Source organism: Pelodiscus sinensis, chromosome 5 (genome assembly GCF_052426305.1).
Source record: "Pelodiscus sinensis isolate ZL-2025 chromosome 5, ASM5242630v1, whole genome shotgun sequence".
Classification (NCBI taxonomy): domain Eukaryota; kingdom Metazoa; phylum Chordata; order Testudines; family Trionychidae; genus Pelodiscus; species Pelodiscus sinensis.
In genome coordinates this window covers 118,197,983-118,217,798 of record NC_143056.1, presented here as the reverse complement: position 1 = coordinate 118,217,798, position 19,816 = coordinate 118,197,983, and the positions used below count along the sequence as shown (strand labels likewise).

The following is a 19,816-nucleotide window of genomic DNA, read 5'->3' as shown; positions in this document are numbered from 1 at the left end:
AGGCTCCCACAGGCTGGATCTAGCGGCCTGGTGCTGCCTGTATTTTCCCCTCCCCTGCTCTAAGGTATTTCTTAGCCACTGGAATTAGATTGGTCTTCATAGATAAAAAAAAATCCTGTCTCCTCTCAATTGCTTAGCTTCCCTTTTCTGTCTGAGCGGGCTGCCTTCAGCGGCGGGATGACCCAGTGCTTCGGGCATTAGGTGGGGACTCAGGAGACTCAGATTCAATCCCCTGTGCCACCACAAACTTCTGGTGTGACCCTGGTGCAGGTCATTTCAGGGCTGGATTTTTAAGGTACTTAGGCAACTAAAGATCCAGATTTTGAAGGGAAGTAGGCACTTTGGTGCTTTTGAAAATCTCTCAGCGCTGCTCTGCACGTACCTGTGGCTAAATGCCTTTAGAAATTTGGTTTCCTGTGGCCCAGCTCCCCATCTATGAAACAGGGATAGTAGCACTGGCCTGCCTCACCAGAGTGTTGGGAGGATGGACACATTACAGACTGGGAAGTGTTCAGTCATGCTACCACATAAGCGCCCATAAGTAGATACATTCCACTAGCTCTCCAGTCCCCATAGAGTCACCCAGGGTAGGCAAGACCTTAGTTTTTAATGTAAAAAGGAAGTGGATGGAAAAGATACCCCAAAACTTTCAGGCCTTCTTCATACATCATTTTCTCCCCCTCTCCTCCCCCCTCACCACTCACTCCACTCCCCTCCCATGCTCAGTGGATCAGCGTTGGCTGATTTTTGAATGCTTGGCCACTGTGAGGAGGTGAAACATGGGGCTTGGAATGAAGAGATTGCAGATGTTTCTTCCCCTCTGTCAGGGGACAATCAGGCCTATCTCTGTGGGGGGAGGTGCGCGAGGGGGCTTGCTGAGGGGCGGGGGGCTGCTGAGCTGTGCCAGCCTGAAGCATGGGGGGGTGCGTCACAGCCAGATTCAGTTGACTTCATTCTCTCTGCACAAAGATCCTCCCAGGAAGCGAGTAGACTCCCCCATGCTGAACCGGCATGGGAAGCGGCGACCAGAGAGGAAGTCGATGGAAGTGCTCAGCGTGACAGATGGCGGTTCCCCGGTCCCAGCTCGCAGAGCTATTGAAATGGCACAGCATGGACAGAGGTAGGTAGCTCCCATTGTCAAGAAAGACCCACGTGGTGCTCCTTGCCTGCCTTACTTCCCCTCTACACCCTCTACACAGGAGGAGTTCGAAGAGATTTTCTATCCACACCAGCATCACTAGAAACATTCAGCAGCACTCATGGTTACTTGACCCCTGATGCTAGTACTGGCATCAGTCATAGCATCAGTTCTATCCAGGGCTTGAGGATCCTGTCCACTGAACCCTTTTACTCGTGATCCTACTGTTAGCTTGGACACTGGTGTCATGAGAACAGTATGAATCTGCTTGCAGCAGCCCTGCCTGACTCTCTTGGCTGCCTCCCACAGCTGCTCTCAAACTCCGTATGCCCCTGATGCTCACAGCTCACTGGATTTCTTAAGCATGGTGGGTACGTATCATTCCAGTTCTCTCATGCACAAGGAAACTGCTACTGTTGTGATATGCTGGAGAGGAGCGGGGGGAATGGTGTCCCCAAGATGCCAGGGGAACTGCTATGCGAGTTGGCCTTCTGGTTGTGACGCACCACAGAGACAGCTTCCACACTCATTACAGGTGGCCCACACCGAGAATGGCTAAGAGAATGCACGTGTGTTTGGAATTGCACAGAGCTGTATCAGTCTGTAGCAAAGAACATTACACTTACATTCTGTCAATGTTTTAGCTTATATTTTGCTTTCGTGACATGGTCTTTCCCCTCAGCTGTTCAGATCTGCTCAGGAAGAGTCTCCTGTGCCCAGAAACTCCTTTTTGCTGGCTGACAGCTGGGTGAAGAGCATGAATAAAGAAGTTCAGAGGTCCTTAGAATTGCCTGATTCTTGGTGGATGGCTGCGGCAGTTCTAGGCCTCCAGTGAAGAGAGCTGTTCCCCGAGAGCTGCTAGGATTTATTCCTGGGGTTCATGGCTGGGTATCCTTAAGATAGAGGGTCCGTCTACACTGCACAGCTATTTTGGGATACCAGAGATATCCCGAAATAGCTACCCTGCATGTACACAAGCAGCCATCCCAAAATAATGGGTGTGCTGTTTCGGCATCCCAGTAACCCTTGTTCCACGAGGGTTAAGGGATATCTCAAATTAGTGTGTTATTTCGAAATTTGATGCTGTGTAGATGCGCCAAATTTCAAAATAACCTACTTCGAAATACAATCAAAATAAGATACACAATTTGCGCAGCACAAATTGCATATCTTATTTCGAGTGTAGGGTGCAGTGTAGCACCTTTGGGGTACATCTAGACTACATGGCTCTGTCGACGGAGCCATGTAAACTAGTTTACCCAGCATAGTCAATGAAGCGGGGATTTAAATAATCCCCACTTCATTAAAATAAAAATAGCCGCCACGCTGGGCCAATGATCAGCTGATCCGGCACAGCGTGGCAGCCTAGACACGGCGCGGTCGACAAGGGAAGCCTTTGTCGACCGCTCCAGTATGCCTTGTGAAATAAGGTTTACCGGAGCGGTCGACAAAGGCTTCCCTTGTCAACTGCACCGTGTCTAGGCTGCCACGCTGTGCCGGATCAGCTGATCGTCGGCACAGCACAGTGGCCATTTTTATTTTAATGACGCGGGGATTATTTAAATCCCCGCTTCATTGATTATGCCAGGTAAACTAGTTTACATGGCTCCGTCGACAGAGCCATGTAGTCTAGACGTACCTTTAGAGTCTGGAAGGTTCTTCATTGCAGCTGAGATAGGACACCCCCGCTCCAAGACAGTGAAATGAAAGGATCTCTCCAGTGATCAAGGAGCTGTTTTGGAGAAAAGTGGATTTCACATAGGTCACTGATGTCAAAAGTAGCATGAAGAATAAGGCTGAGCACCTTGGTAACAAACTGTTACCAAACAGTAGTCACTAGAATCAAACATTCATATTTTCCCCATCTTACCTTTAATATCCAGTCCTGGTGCCTGGAGGCCATGTTTGCCCATGAATGTCTCATAGAAAAGACAGCCACTGGCGTAGCATGTGGACTTCAGCACCCCAGCTACGGACAGTTTGTTGCCTTAGAAAGTTGCTGTTCTGTACTGTTTTGCGGTTGCTTGCAGGGAGCATTTACTTAGGTGGAACAACAACAAGTAAATGGGAATAATGATGAGACAGACAAACTGAGTTAGGAGCAAGTCGTTCGACCAGCCTAAACCTTCCTGGCCTGATCTTGATATGCTCTGATAGTTGGCACGCTCCCTGTCACCTCTCCCCTTTGCGTGTGAGTCCATACCAAGTTGTCAGAAAGTTAAAGAAAGGGCTCATGTTATCCTGCCTAGTCTGTTTTGCTTCCAATGTCCCATTCTCCCCCCACAACTGAAAAATGTTGCAATGTGAAGTGATCAGTGGAAAGGGGCGCAAGGGGAATGTCGAATAGGGATGTAATAGTGTAGTCAAGTAACCGATAAGCAAAAGCTTATAAGTTCGGAACTGTATCGGAGGCAGCAGCGCGGGCGACAGGCAGCTGATCTGTGAGGGGAGCTGGTTTTCAAACTGGCTTCCCTCATGGACCAGCTCCTGTCTTGCACCCCACAGAGGCAGCAGCACGGAATGGCAGGGGTCTCTGTGGGAGTGGGGCTGGAGCACACTGGTTGCCAGCCCCGCTCCCAGGGACTATAGAATAGTTGAGTAACCGATAAGAATTCCTGAGGTTACGCGGCTATTCAGTTAACCAATATTTCACATCCCTAATGTCTAAGAGTATCTCAGAGACACTGGAGAGAAATGCATAGACGCCATGTCCATGAAGGATGACTTCAGGTTAAAGAAGACAGGACTCAAGCCAGAATCATCAGGGCTACCAAAAGGGATACATGGGGAATATGTGTGCAGCAGACAATTTCAGCTGAAGCAAGACATACAGGTCTGATCAAGGACAGCGGAGGGGTCCACACTGACATTATGAGGGATGATGTCCAATTCAGTGGTGCATATTCTGGAAGGGGAAGGCGCTGTTCTGTTTCAGGCTCTAGCTTTCATTACTCAAACACTCTCCACATCTGGGGATGACGAGGGCACAGTGTGAACTGCTGGCAGCGTGATCGTTTATAACATGAGCTGACTTCATTAACAAATGCTGTTGCCTGGAGAGTGTTTGGGGACAGTGCACTACTGGCAGGGGCACCATCTGTCAGAACAGTCAGTAACAAAATGCCAGGTGCCTGCAGCCAAGAATCAGGTTGTTTAAGGCTAGCTGGATAGTATTCGGCTGCAAGTGACCCACAGAGAGTGGATTTTGCAGCATTTTATGTTAGCCCTGGGGTGGGACTGCCCTGATACTCTCAGTGTGGGCAGATGGATACCCACTGCTCTGTTCTAGGAGGATTGTACTGCACTGAGAAAGTGAAGAGACCATCCTAGTTAGAGATGAAGGACTGTGTAAGCACCAGGAAATAAACACCCAAGGCTTCCTTCACAAGCTACCAGAAACATGTCTCTAGCTCAGTGGGCAAAGCACTCCCTTGGGACTTGTGTTTTTGTCCCACTGGAGTGAACATCTGTTTATTTGCAGGAAGGGGATGCATGGGCAAGCCACCTGTGGGATGTGTCAGGGATAAACAACATACTTGCACCCAGCCTGGGCCCGAAGAGCCTCTAATCTTGACATGGGTTTGATATCCCGTTAGAGTAGCCACTTAATATTGAACGAGGGGACTCGCATGCAACAGGTTGGCAAAAGGCCTGTCATGTGGGAAGCATTGTCCTTTGGTGACTTAGTCCTGGAGAAGAACAGTAGAACTAGTGAAGTCCCACACAATTGATTTCTAGGTTACAAGCTGCTGCCCATCCAGCTGTGCTTGAATCAATTCGAGTGCCCTTTCTAAGTGCGCTCTTGTTGTTTCTCCAACTGTGTGTGTCAAACAAAAACCCACAACACCCCCAAGGCATCTATCTCTGATGATTGGGTTTGGTTTTACCTAGCCAGTAGTCAGGCCAAATGTACAGCAGGAGAGAGTGGTCCTAAGCTTCACTACAGCCAGGACTTGTCGTTCTCACCATTTCAGATTGCTTGGCTCTTCCTAGAAGCCAAAACCTCACTCCTGTCAGGAGAAACATCCGAGAACCCATGACACTAGATATCTTGTGAAATGGACAGCCCCTGCTCTAGGTGGAGCCTGTTGCGCCTTCAGCAGCTGGAACCTCTGCTGGGGTGGCAAAATTTTACAGTGGCAAGGGTCAGGATTTGGAACATTTGATCAAATATCCTAACATGGATTCCATCAGTTATTCCTTTTCCTTCCATTCTTTTCCTTGTGGGTTGCTGAGCACCAGTGGAACATTGGGAGGGGTGAAGAGGCTGTATGGTGTAGAACAGCTGTCCACATCACACAGAGCTCATGCACAATAAAGACCTTCTTCCGTGAGGCTTTTAGAGTCCTGTTTCTCCACTGCTGGGATTCTCACCCCAGTTTGGGAAGCAGAATGGTCCTTTTTGAGGATGGGGAGTGGCAAAGGATGGGCAGGAAGGAACCATGAAGAGTAGAAAAATAAAAGCAGCCTTTATCTTTAAGAAGATCTGCTGACTGCTTTGAATCTGTGTGCCCAGAGTGTGCTTAGTGTTAATAGCTTCCTGGAAAGGCTTACAGATTCCCAACAGAAGCAAGGAGGGCTTTGCTATTTTTACATTCTAGCAAGGTCCATTTCCAGTGAGAAGTGTGAGCAACTCCGGGTGGGGTTTTCAGTGTAGTAATGGGGAGAAAGGTTTTGTGTGTTGTAGGGAAGGGCACAGACAATGACTGACAGGGTGTCAACTGTGAGGGTACGTCTACACAGTAGCGCGTACCTTGAAATAAACTACCCAATTTGAACTATGCAAATTGCGTCGCTTATTTTGAAATAACATATTTCGAAATTTGGCGCTCTCTACACAGCAGTTATTTTGAAATAATTTGCTATTCTGCGGACTTCGTTAATCCTCATACAACGAGGTTTACAGGAAGTCGGAGTAAGAAGCCCATTATTTTGAAATAACGGGCTTCTTGTGTAGACAGCGCATACCATTATTTCGGAATAACGGATGTTATTCCAATATAACTCTGCTGTGTAGACGTACCCTGAGAGAATACTTCTTCTATCGTGGTCTGACACTGACGTGTGCTGAAGGCCTCCGTTCGCACTAACCTCAGTGAAACCAGAGGGGTTGAGGATGCTCATTACCTTCAAGAAATGATCAGCCTCCTTTAGAGACGGAGGGACCATTTATAAAGGAGCCTGAAAGGTGTTTTGGAGATGTGCTTTAATAAAGGAGCATTGGGTCAGGAGGGCTTAGTGTCAGGGACTCTTTCAAGTGAATCTCTTTTGTGAATGTCCATATTAGTAACTCTGTTTTCTCACTTTGTTCCTGCCATAGTAAAACAATGTTCAGTAAAAGCCTGGATATCTCTGAAGCCAATCCCAAATTCAACAAAGAAGAAAGGTATAAACACTGACAATCTGTTCCTCTCCTCTACCTCACTGCTGAGACCTTAAAGATGCAGCACTTATCTTCTCCATATGGGGATGCAGCTGCTCATGCCCTAGAGAGAGCTAGGGAGTGGGGGGAGGGAGGTTCTGTGTCTTCTACAGTAGCATGCTATGTATTTTTATATACAACCCTTCCTATGAATCTGTCCTCAAATACTTTCATGCACAGGCTGTGTCTGTACTAGGATTTCCCCCTAAAATTTCACATTATTGCTACCACAGGGTGTTCCCAATGAAAGGAGTATCAGTGTAGAAGGGGAATTGGTATTTTAAACCACCATGTTACCTGCTTTAGGAAAACACTGTCCTTACAAGTCCAGCCGCCACTTGGAGCGCTGTCTACACTACACTCCCATCATTGCTAACTCCAGAGAAGCTGAGGCACTGCTGGCAATGGTGGGAAGTTTTAGGGGCACCATCTGTCAGACGAATCGGCAGTAAAATGCCTTCAGCCAAGGGGCAGGCTCTTTAAGGCTGTTGTAGAGTCACCAGCCAGAGAAGAAAAGAAAAGAAATATTCATGGGTGAGATTCAAGGAGGGCATTGCAAACTCTTTGGCTCAGGAAACAGTTTCAGGTAGATGGGAAAGAGTAAGTGGGAGGGCAGTTCCCACCTGCCGAAGGGAGAGAAGCAAGTGGGGCAGGAGCAGAGAAGCAGCCAAGATTGGGAATTTAAATAGACCCTCTTGGGTTCATTAAAAAAAATATTTTAGACTTTAGTTGGAGGGAGAGTGTGAAACTCTGAGCACCAGAGTGTGCTCCAATTACACAATGAGTAATTCCCCACCATATTGGAGCCCTAATGTGCTACACAATAAAGATAGTGCTTAAAAACACTCAACCTTATCCCTAGTTCTTATCTCTTAAATCCCAAGCCAGTGTGATTATGTCTTTATGGGATTTCCTGCCCACTGGGCCATGTGCAAGTCTCATGGGGAAAATAAGTTGCAAAGTTTTCAGTGTCAATTTCAGACTGTCAATTAGCAGTCTGTAATAACAATAATGCTGGGCATTTATACAGTGACATTAACCCACACATCCATCCAGTAAAGGGGCCAGCAACAAAATCCACAGCCAGAAGGATGAAGGCTACTCCATGGCACTCAAGTGGGAGGAAAGTTGAGGGTTTCTCAAGGGTCCAGAAGAAATATGGAGGACCATCCTTCCCTTTATATAGAAACCTTTCCAGTTTAATATATCCATGCCATTTAAATACAAGCCTTTAGAGAAGACTTCCCATGTGTGAGGGTTACAGTCTCCATATCAGCCTTTCACAGGCTGAGACAATCAATCCATGGAACCCTGTTAAGAAACAACCACAGAAAGGAAGCAAATAGAACACTGAGTTTGCCACAGACAGATTCTGAGACAGCACCCCAGACACTTATGTGTCTGAGTCCCAGCAAGAAATGAGCCGTGCACCCAACCTGTCAAGTTCTCATGAAAGCTCACATCCAGGCAGAGGTAATGAATTGCCAGTGGATCACACGAACCCGGCTCCTAAAACTTGCAGCAGCATTCTCACAGATCCATGCGTTTCATATCCCCCCACGCTCATCCCTCGCTGCAGCAGAAAGTAAGATCTGATGAATTCCTGAATGCCTGGGCTTTTCTGGTGAGCCCTATCAAAATTATTCCAAGGCTGCTAAAAAAAACCAAAACAAAAAAACAGCCTTTCTGCAGCATTTAGGACTGGGCCATCGGTACAAAGAGGCCTTTTCATCTCATCTGTGACATGAGAGCTCTCTGCCAATTCTTCGCAGCTCCATGTCCCTTTGCACTTCTGCAGCTGTGCAAAGGATGGAGACTATGACGCTTCAGGAAGTGCTGGGAGAATCCCTTAAAGACACAACTGCACTTCCAGCTACCTCACAGAGGAGATGTATTCAGAGATGCTGGGCTGGGCTTTATGCAGGAGAACCTCCTCGGAGCCCATTTACGGAAAGGAGAGCGATGAGGAAAGAGATGGATTGGCGCATTCCCTGCCACCTCCCTCCACATTTTCATCTTTCTGGGTGTTAGGATGAAAAGGCCTCCATGGTTGGAATGGGGGGTGGGATGGGTTGCTACAAGATATAGTCTTCAGATCTGCTAACAGAACAGGGAGAGAAAGGAAGGGCAGCAAAGAGACCCCCCCAGCAAAATGACCCCTCTGGGGCTAACTAATGGTGGTCACTAAACCTTTGGCCAGCCTTTCATTATCCAGTTTTTTAACTGATCTTTTTAAAAGGAATACTGCATCTTTAAGGATCCTCCCCCTCTAGATGCACATGGTTGTCTTAGTAGCTGAGGCCACTGTCCCTCTCTTCTCCTCTCTCTCTCTTTTCTCTCTTTTAGCTCCCTCTTGCTCCTTTCAATGCTTTTCTTCTTCTGTATCCGGTTTGCTGCAGCTCCGTAGTTCACTTGCTTCAATATTGTAGGGAATGCACATGTCTGCACTGCTGGGTCTACTGTGTCCTGGGTTTGTTAATTTTTAACCTCGTTTTCCATCTTTCCCTTTCCCCAAGTCTCAATTTGCTTTCTGTTCTCTTTGTTAAAATCCTCAGTGCCTTTCCCTTTGGGGAAAACAACTCAAAATGAAAGAAAAGTTGGATAAATCTTTATGCACACATTATGTATGTATTTCAGTACACTTCCTGTGAGTATGGATGTAATACACACACAGAGACACACACATATACACACACATTAGAAGCCAAATCCTGTTGTCAGTTACATCAGCTTAGATGGATTTTCACCGATAGAACAGAATTTGGTCCTATGCATATGAATTAGGATCTTGTCCAAATTCTAACTACAAACCAAAGTGTAAATGGTGTGTCACTCATACATAAAAAAGCACTCACTATAATGCTTCTTTCCACCTCTATGTCAACGTACAATGCAGTGTCTTCTTTTTTATTTTATTTGACTCTTACATTTTCTTAAGATCACCCCCATGTTGCCTGGCACAGCCTTCGAAACATTCCCATAACAAGAAGCACATCTGGCTGTGTTTATAAGTAAACTGTGAAATCTACCTGGCAAATGCTGAATTTGGCATTTATGGTGGTGATCATCTTGTGAAGAACTAACCCACCATGGGTAACTCTGGCAGCTGGAGCCTGTTACAGGAACTGGAGAGAAAGAGAGACAGAGACAGAGAGAGATTTCTATACTACTTGGAAAGAGCTTGGTTTAATAGAAAACCAGAGCTTTTCACATTAACCAAAGATCCAATTGGAAAAATAATAAGTATTGATAGTCTCCCAGTCTAGCTCACAACCCAACCAGAGAGCTTGTCTGCTTTGAAAAATTAAGAACATTGAAAGTTTGAATTGCTACCAACAAGCTTAAAAGTCAACATACCATGGGGATTAATGAACAGTTCACACCTCTATTCACATGGGAAGGATATCTCTGCAACTTCTAAGGCCTGTAGACTTAATTTATTTTAAATTAAAAAATTAGATTTTGGAGCACAGGTTTGCAACCCCAGGGATAAGTCCTGGCATGTAAGTCCTGCCTCCCTCTGACTATTAAACTATTATCAAAGCATGGTTTCAGCTTAGTCTCACCCACTGGGTTCATGGACTGGCTCAGAATACATACTATAAGGACCAATGCTTTTCACAGTTCATTGCATAGGGAATTATTCTTCTCACCAGGCCAATTTGAGGTCCAGAGAGACACTGTACTGAGCAGAATGGGTGTAATGAGATCAGCCTCCTTTTTAACACTCTGATCTAACTGTTCTTAGGCTACGTCTAGACTGAGGTATGCTTTACTTTCCTAAGAGGCTTTTCCAAAATTTGGTGCGTCTACACAGTGCTAAATTGAGGAAGAAGGCACTCTTTCAAGCCATCCCGTATTCCTCGTAGAACGAGGTTTACAGGGATGGCGAAAGAGCGTGTCCGCTTTTTTGAAAATTTTTCCAAAAAAGCGGATGCGTTCCTTGGATGTAGCTTTGCTTTTCTGGGTTACCTCCAGTATCCCAGAAAAACAATGCAGTTTAGACGTAGCCTAGGAGATGCTGTGGAAACAAAACAAGGAGCGCAACTCACCAGCTCTGCCAGCTAATTCAGTTGAGTGTTGGTTTCTCTGGACACCGTAGCATCTTCTCTTCCCCAGTTCCCAAATGCAAAAGTCTGACATTTCTGCATTGTTTATGTGCAGTATGGAAACCATTGTGTAGTAAATGAAACTGTCCCCTAGCATTCCTGGTCTCCTGAGCGGGAGGCACCTGTGCCAATAATTCTAACCATTCAGTTCTCTGAACAGTATTTCACTTTGCTTTTCGTACTCTTCTCTCCACCTGCCTCCATGTCGTCGCCCATCCCCCTACCCACCTCTCTCTCTCTTTCTCTCTCTCCCTCTCTCTCTCTCTCCCTCCCTCTCTCTTTCCTCTTTATTTCCCACTTCCAAGGATGGCGAGTGCTGATGAATTGGGGTAAGCTTCAGTTTTGGATTATACCTGTTGTGGGACTTGTTATATCTTATGCAGAGATCTTTTAACTTGCACAGTTAACAAATATCAATGTATGTTTTTGATCAAATGAAACTTTATGATAATGAAAGAGATGTGGGAAGAAGCATTTTAGTGTGTGTGCGAGAGAGAGATTCTATGCACTTCTTGTGTTTGTTTTTAATATCTCAGGGAACACAAAACTAATCTTTGACACTATGCAGCTACTAAGATGCCTTGAGAATGAAAATGCCTTCCCCACCTATTGCACTTCTCATGTCTGAATGGCACACCTGATTGATTATTGATATTTGAATAACAACGTCCTTTTGATCCCCTAATATGAAGCTAAAACCCACACATGGTCTAAAATAATTCCTGGGTATTTTCCCTCCTCTGATCACAAATTCTTTTTCCATGAGGAAATAATCACCTTCAAAGTGCTTTCTTTTCTGATACAAGTAGGCATATAGTCACATTTTATATGAAGTTTCATTTATTAATAGTTATTAAACAGATAATAAATGATTGATGTTTTAATAAATGGATAATAATTGTAATAGATTGTCCAGCCGTAGATGCTTAGAATGATGCCTTAGTTATAACAATGCACCTTCTAATGATGTAGCTATGATCATGTATATCATATGCTAGATCTGTAACATGAATATAATATCTCTTACGGTGCGTCTACACTGCACCCTTAGCTCAAAATAAGCTACGCAATTTGAGTTACGCAAATTGCATAGCTTAATTGGAGTGTATTTCGAAAGAGCTTATTTTGTAATTTGACACTGTCTACACAGCACCAAATTTTGAAATAAAGCGCTATTCCAACAAGTCCCTTAACCCTCGTGGAACGAGGTTTACAGGGACATCGGAATAGCACACCCATTATTTCGAAAGATATTTTGAAATAACGGGAGGGCTGTCAAGATGCAGAATAGCTATTTCGGGATCCCAGATATATCCCGAAATAGCACCACAGTGTCGTGATGTATTAACTTTTTATAAATCAATTCTAAATGGAACCATAATATAAAGTGTAACAATGACACTCTGATTAAACAAGATGATGCCATGTAATGACACCACCTACGGTGCGCAGAGGAGAGACACTCCCTCCTTCCCCTACTCTTTTCCCCATGTGTGTCTGCGTCCAAGAGCCTGATCCTGTGGACATATACTACAAGGTGCAGGATTTATTACTATGATTAGACCCAGTGACTTCACTGTAGCAATTCAGAGCAGCATGTGGTAACCTGTAGTAAAAATTAAGACAATACAGCACCACCCTCTGAGGTGCCATCTTAATATTATATAATTGGTGTTATCCCCGCTATTTATTCCTCTTGTAATATTGTTTCTGGTTGGCGCTAGGGATATAACTGGTTAACCAGTAAATATCACCCTTATCGAGTGATGATTACTGGTAACTGGTTAATCGGTGGGCCATCCAGGCTGCAGTGGACCCCACCAGCAGGATCCCAGTTAAGCAGTTAACTGGTTAAACATAGCATTTAACCAATTAAGTGGTTAAACTGTATTTTACATCCCTAGTTGGTGCTCAATTTTAAAAGCTAAAGAGAGATTAGGTGATAGAGCCTGTTTTAACAGGTTCACAGATCAACAAGACTGTTGTCTCTGGGGTATCAGTTCCTATGGCATTATGGGGGATTTAGACCCTTTTTTGTGGCTTGGGAATCTTGAATTTTAATTAAAACGATCAGGTAAAAAACATGAAGGAGCTCAGGGTATGTCTAATTTGACCTAATTTGTGCTTTAAAAGAAATGAGCAAGTGACTGGCTGGACATGTTTCACTTAGATTTTCAAAGCAGAGTTTGGACAAATTCAAAATCTCAGCCACTGTTTGCACCACCCAGGGATGTAAGTCGGATGCACTGACTGCATGCTGCTGCATGCATGCTGCAGTCTCCCATTCTTGGAAGCACAGTACCAGCTTGTGAACAGCTAAAATGCTGGTTACAGGACATTATCCTGCACTTTTGAAGGCCACAGTACAAGGACCCTGGGACCAAATGTACCACTTTATTCCAAATGATGAGTTTCCTGGCAGCAAATTCATCACTGATCTTATTTTTAAATATCTACCAGTTTTATTTAAAGTGAAACTGAATGTAAAGTCTGATGTAGATTCAACTCTGGATTCTGTTTTTAAGCAGAAGTAAAACAATTTTTTGGTGGTGCTTTTCAGAAACTGGTGACAGAAAAGAGACAAAACCCGTCTCTTGTCTTTTCTTAATTATATCGCTTTTTAAAACATTCAAACAAATGAACTCCAGTGTACTAGGAGAGACTCACTGACTTAAGTTGCCCATTGAGAAAATCAATAGGCCTGTGGTCTATCTAAGAAGATTACTTCGATCCAAGGGTAAATGGTGTCATACTGATTTTAGTCACAACTTGATCTGATGATTGCTAAGGAAGGTGGCTTCACCAGAGGAGAGGTTTGAGAAATAGCAACATCATATTTTTAAAAACTTTCTGAAATAGCTTGTTTCTAATAGATATATATCCTGTATAGAATGGTGTTGTATGAGGATAGGGTTTTCAAAAGCGCTTTGGAGCAGAAGGCCCTATGAAAATTATCAGGATATGTGCCCCTAAAAAATTATTTAGATCAGTGGTTTTCAAACACTTTTTCTCATGACCCAGTTGAAGAAAGTTGTTGATGACCACAGCCCAATGTAATTTGACAAGAGTGTAGGCTCCAGGATAGGGCTGAGGATGAGTACTTTGGGCTGTAGGAGGGGACTCAGGTTTTGGGGGGAGTCAGGGCCAGGACAGGAGGGGCTTACCTTGACTGGCTCCCAGTCAGCAGTGCAGTGGGAATGCTAAGGCAGTTTCCTGCCTCTCCTGGCACTGCAGCCCAGGCTGTGCCACAGAAACAGCCAACAGCAGTTTCCATGCCAATGGGACTGCAGAACTAGTGCTCAGGGCAGGGGCAGTGTGTGAAGCCCTATGCACTCTTCCACCTACCCTCACCCCCCCTTCCTCGAGCTGGGCCTACTGCAGGCAGCTTCTGGGTTGCAGTGCAGTGCAGGTAGCTGCCTTAGCACCCCCCGCTGATCACCCTGCAGCAAGGAGACCCAGTGCCTGACATTCCATGCCCCCTTACTTGGTTGTGATTCCTGATTTAGATGTTTTTGAAAATGCCACCCGAAAGGCTTTTTCCTGCACCTATTTAGGGTAGTGGTAAACCACCACAGACTCTCCTGTGCGATAATACTTGCTGCTTAAGTCCATTTCTCTTGCATCACTCAAGGCTGTGAAAAAGGCATCAGTGTAGCTTTGTGCCAATATAGCACTTCCAGGGTAGTTTGGACCAAAGCGTGATGCACAGAATATTGGTGCATGCGCTCTGTAAAAACACTTTGGGAACTACCTGCATTTGGGAATCTATAGAAATGTAAGGCATTATTAATTATAAGGTATGGGATTATTTGAGTAATTATATAAATAATACTTACCTTCCAATGACTCTTTATGTCTCTAGAGACTTTAAGATGGTTACACACTAATGGATATTTTCAGCTAAATAGAGAAAAGGTATTTGTCCTGCTGTGGTTTGCCATGTTCCTCCTTTTTCCCCACAAAGTACGATTGGAGTCTTCGATGCTGATATACTGCCTGCAGGGACTTCCACTTTCATTATACGATAATATATAAATGCAGATATTTACATACTTTCTATGCTTTCATCGTAACAGTGCAACATTGGGCCAGTTTTCATGACAGATGCTTGGCCCCTGCTCTGATTCTGTGTCTGGCTGACTGATGCAGAACAGTGTATAATCCTTCTGCCATAGATTTACAAGCTGGATTCATGGATTTCCCAAGGAAGGTGGTCTTCTTGGGAGGGGAAAAATCTCTCGTTCTTACTCAATGACATTTTATTTTATTTTATTTGTGAGAGCTGAACAGCCTGCCACAAGTGAAATTTCATAGCTACTTGGGAATTGTATCCCGTTGGTAAACTGAAATGCTGGGACTCATTAGAAAGAGGAATGCAAACAGGAGAGAATTATGGAAATGGTCCTTCCCTTTTATGTGAAGGGGAAAGATTTGAAAAGAGTCATCTCTCTTTTTTTGGAGGCATTAAAAATTGATCCATAGCTCCCTTAAACTCTGCCCTTTGACCCCAAGCAGAATTTCCAATGTGGAAAAGTCAAGATACATTAAAGGGACCACTTTACCACTTAACTTGTTTCTTTATAAATCACCAGTAGCCACTCTGTGGAAATAAGGCTAATTGAATTAGCAATAGTGTGAATACTGAATGCATTTCACATGAGATTTTATACTAGTCCTGTCTTCTGATCCCTGCATCAGACTCCTGAGATAGATGGAAGCTCACTGCATTACAGCTTCTTGAAAACCACTGTTTGTGTTAAGGAACAGGGGTGGGAGATGGGGCCAGCTGTGTTGTGCCCCATATAAAGCACAACTTGCTTTTTTAATATGGGGGAAAATTGGAATAATGGGAGAAATCACAATTTTTGGAAGAGGAACATACGGAGAAGTTTTAAGCAACTATTCTGAAATTCAGGTGAATGTTAAAAATCAACTTCCAACCATGATTGAATGTTGAGAGGAACAAAGGCCAGGTACTTTGTTGCCTAAAGAGAGAAAGGTAACATAAAAACAGTCCATCAAAAGTGGAGCACAAGTATAAAGAAGGCCATATTCTGCTCTCATTTACACTGGTGTAAACCCAAAAGAACTCCACAGTCTGCAATGGAGTTAATGTGGGTTTACACTGGTAAAAGAAAATGCAAAGTTTGGGCCAGTTTGTTTTGTATAGATGCAGTGATGGACTACATTAAGATGCAAGAAATAAATTCCATGGAGAGTTTCTGTATTCTACACAAACTGTCAGAATGGGGTTTATTGTATGTTAGTTTAAACCTTCTTCCAGTGCTCATTGTACAATGTTATAATTTATTATTAAGAATATATGGAAGTGAAAACATTTCGAATCTAAATTTATAATCTTATTCTTATATATTAGTGATACAGTTAACTCTAAATTAGCTGTGTGTTCTCTAGAAGGCTGTTCATACTTACAAAACACACACTATCAAAAATGTATATGTGCACATAACTAATGGACTGCCAAATGATTTAAAATATCTTAACCTCAGGATTGAAAATAGGTGAAACTAATCACAGTTTTAATCACACTAATAATTATAAAATACAATTTTAAATTGATTATAAATGTTTTGGGATTTTTTTCTACATTTTCAAATATATTGACTTCAATTACAAGATAATTATGTAGAATGCTCACTTTATAGATAGATAGATAGATATATAGATAGATAGATATACAAATACTACACTGTTAAAAAGATAAAAGTAATAATATATTTCAGTTCACCTTTAGAGCTACAAGTCAAAGCGTGAAGGGGCATATGAATATTTAGCATATGTGGCACATAAATACCTTGCAACTCTGGCTACAACCATGCCATGTAAACACCTGTTCTCATTCTCAGGTAACACTGTAAATAAGAAAAAGGCATCGTTATCTCCCAGAAATAGAAAGACACTCTTTTTTGTCTTAGCAGTTGGCTGAAAAAAAAGTAGGTCTGAATGGACTTGTAGTCACTAAAGTTTCACATTGTTTTGGTTTTGAATATAGTTATATAAGAAACTGTTTTACATTTGTAAATTTAACTTTTCCATTAAAGAGACTGTACTACAGTACTTATATTTGATTTAAAAAATACTATTTATCTTTTTACTGTGCAAATATTTGTAATACAAATAATTTAAAGTGAGTACAGTACATTTTGTGTTCCAGAATACTGTACACTTTTTTCCAGAAAAAAGTCTAAAGATATGTATAATACATTTAAATTGGTATTCTATTATTATTTAACAATGTGATTTAAATTGCAGTTAATAGCAACTATTTTTTTAATTTAGTTAATTTGTTTTGCATTAATCTCATGCATTAGCTGCAACTAATTGCCAGCCCTAATAGCTGTATATGCTTGTATACACACACACACACACACACACACACACACACCATATGTGTGCACACAGATATATGGTACTCACATTGATAGGTCTGATTGTGAACAGAGATTTTTTTTTTTGTCACTTGTTGGTTGAGCTGATTCTCCAGTATAGTCTTCTCCTTCAAAAATTGTTGTTCTTCAACATAATCAATCTTTCCAGTTGAGGAGGGTTCAAAGCAGCTACCTCTAGAGATGGTCAACACTCTGGATCAGTCGAACATGGGAGGACTTGCTCAAAAGCTACATGAAATATTTTCTGTTCTGAGGGACAGTTATTGTCACTGCTCATGTAGTCACATTCTTCGCTCTTGAGAAGTTCCATTGCTGAGCTATTCATGTGTGTGGTCTGCATGGCCTTTCAGTTCTGGTTTTGGCCTAGTGTGTTTGTATGTTTTGATTGTTGTTATCAGTGGACAGTTTTTGCAGAGACCTTTGCTGGTGAGCATAAAGACAGATGATTCTGTGTGGGTTACCTTGACAGCAGGTGGGGAAGGACAGATTGGTCCCAAAGAATGGACTTTTTGAATGCATGAGGGCCGTTGATCCCAAAATTGGGAATCTCATCAGCAAGTAGGAGAACTAGAGAGCCCATGGGGTGACCTCATTGGTGAGCAGAACATCAGGCGGTCCCATGAAGGAGCTCAATGATGGTTAAAATGATCCATTATACCATATGGGACCCCGATGAATGACAGGCTGACACTGATCCTGTATGAATTTAATCAATGGACAGAAGGATCATTGCTCCAACAGAGTGATCTCATTGGTGGGGAAAGGCCTGATGATTCCATGAGAGGAACCACTCAGGTGAACAGGAGTGTTTCCAAAGTGAGGAGCACTCCTATGGGTAGAAGGGCCTGTGGTCCTCCAAGGGAAGTTCCTCAGAGGGCAGCAGAGATCAGTGATGTCAGATGCAAGTCTCACTGGAGAGCCCAGGGGAGGGCTCCATGGTGAAGTTAGATATGGTAGTGCAGCACTGAATAACTAGTCACCATAGACCAGACCTTTGGTTTCACTGGGACAGTTCTCTGATTTGAGAAGATAGTTGCATCTGGGGCACTGCAGATTTAACCTTCTTTGGCACCCAGTAGAAGTTTCTGCTTTTGTGAGTTACACAGACAGTGGCTTTCTGTATCTCTGGGGTCTTTATTTCTGGCACAGCAAGTGAGACTCTGCAGATAGTAATTCTCACCACCGGTAGTGGGCTTACGATGACTGCTTTTGCCATGGTCTGTTTAGTGTACCCCAGGAGGAAACAGTATCCGGCCATGTGCAAGTAGTCCTGACCCAGAAGGGGGTGGCATTGCATAGCTCTGCTAACACAGGACCTCTGGGGTGATGGGGTCCTCTCTGAGTGAACATAATTTCTTTAGAGTTTTATTAGGCGGGTGGGAGAGGTGAAAGGTGTGTCGTGATAGAGTGTAAGGAAAGAGACAGGTATTTTGCCTATTGAGAGCCTCCCTTCCACTCCTCACATCATGCCTGTGCATGCGGTGGCGGGTGCTCCGTGGATGTTCCTTGCCCAGGGTTTCTGAGGGCCATCTCTCCCTGTTGTGTCCACTCAGGTCTCGGTCGATCAGCGGAGCTTCATCTGGTCTCTCCACCAGCCCCCTCAGCAGTCCAAGGGTAAGTGGCATTACTTCAGGATCTATTGGTACCGTTCCCTCAGACAAGCTCAGTGGTTTTTTGGCTTCTGTTCCTGTAGAGCTGTGGTTGGTTGTGGGATGTTTTATTCTTCCTGGGTTTGTTGTAAATGTGCCTGAATTGGGGAGATTTTGTTTAGAAATTCATGTGCGGCATCTCTTATCCTACACATTTCCTGTGCTACCCGCAGTGGTGTAGGAGTCTCTCTATGGCCCCATTTATTCTCAGCCTTGTAACCATATTTATGACCAAACAGGGATGGGACACATAATACCCTGCTGGGTTAGCTCCAGCATAGGTTCTGCTAATACAACTGCTTCAAACAAAGCCACAGTGAAGCCTCAAATCATGCTAGCCACAGTCACTTTGGTTTTACTTAGTACAGAACCATGCTTGACTGATATGAGTCTAGCTAGAATGGGGATGCTACTGAATACGGAGTAGGCACAATGGTTTCATCCTCCAGTGAGACAGGACTTCAACGAAGGAAATTACATAGATTTGAGGGCTCACAAGAAATAAGAAATTGGCACATCACAAGACTGAAGTCTCTGATATTTAGTGGTTTAACAGGGAGCAGAATGGCTTTATTTCTTGTAAGTTTGATTCTCGAGCTATCATACGTTGATTATATGAGCTGCTAAACTTGCAAGGGAGTGCTTATAATTATTACTTTTAAACCTGTTTTTGTTGGAATTGCTTATAAATGGATGGTAATCTCTTCCGGATAGTGACCAGCATAAATTATCCACATTACTCATCTCTTTGACCTTTAATTCCTAATGGTGATATGGAATTTATCAAAAGAAACAGGTTGTCTTAATTTTCAAGGTCTTTATAAAACATAATGTTAATAGAAATATTTTAATCTATTGCTTTTCCTTTAATTTGTCTGATCCAATGTCCCCTGAAGTTCATCTCCTGCTGCTTCCCATTGGCTTCAGAGGACTTTGAATTAGGCTGTCATGCAAATAGTTTTATTTGGTTTAAAACATTCCCCTGCATTTTTAAATGTTGCAGGCTTGTGCTAATACATGAGAACCGGAGAGGGATGGACACTAGTCTGGTTTCCTTTCAGTTATTTGGGGTTGCAGTTGTCTTTACA

At 43.4% G+C, this 19,816-nt stretch overlaps 1 protein-coding gene across 9 annotated transcripts in view; it reads left to right on the top strand.

Annotated features, from left to right (window-relative positions):
* Positions 1 to 19,816, top strand: part of BRSK2 (BR serine/threonine kinase 2) — a 502,809-nt gene that overhangs the window by 441,782 nt on the left and 41,211 nt on the right. For 6 of the 9 annotated variants that reach the window (XM_089778681.1, XM_075928205.2, XM_089778683.1 and 3 more), the window contains 3 exons: positions 970 to 1,120; positions 6,459 to 6,524; positions 18,633 to 18,693. In XM_089778681.1, coding sequence (XP_089634807.1) covers positions 970 to 1,120; positions 6,459 to 6,524; positions 18,633 to 18,693 — 278 coding nt within the window. The remainder of the gene's footprint in view (positions 1 to 969; positions 1,121 to 6,458; positions 6,525 to 18,632; positions 18,694 to 19,816) is intronic. The other 3 variants (XM_089778682.1, XM_089778680.1, XM_075928206.2) reach the window with 1 other exon arrangement.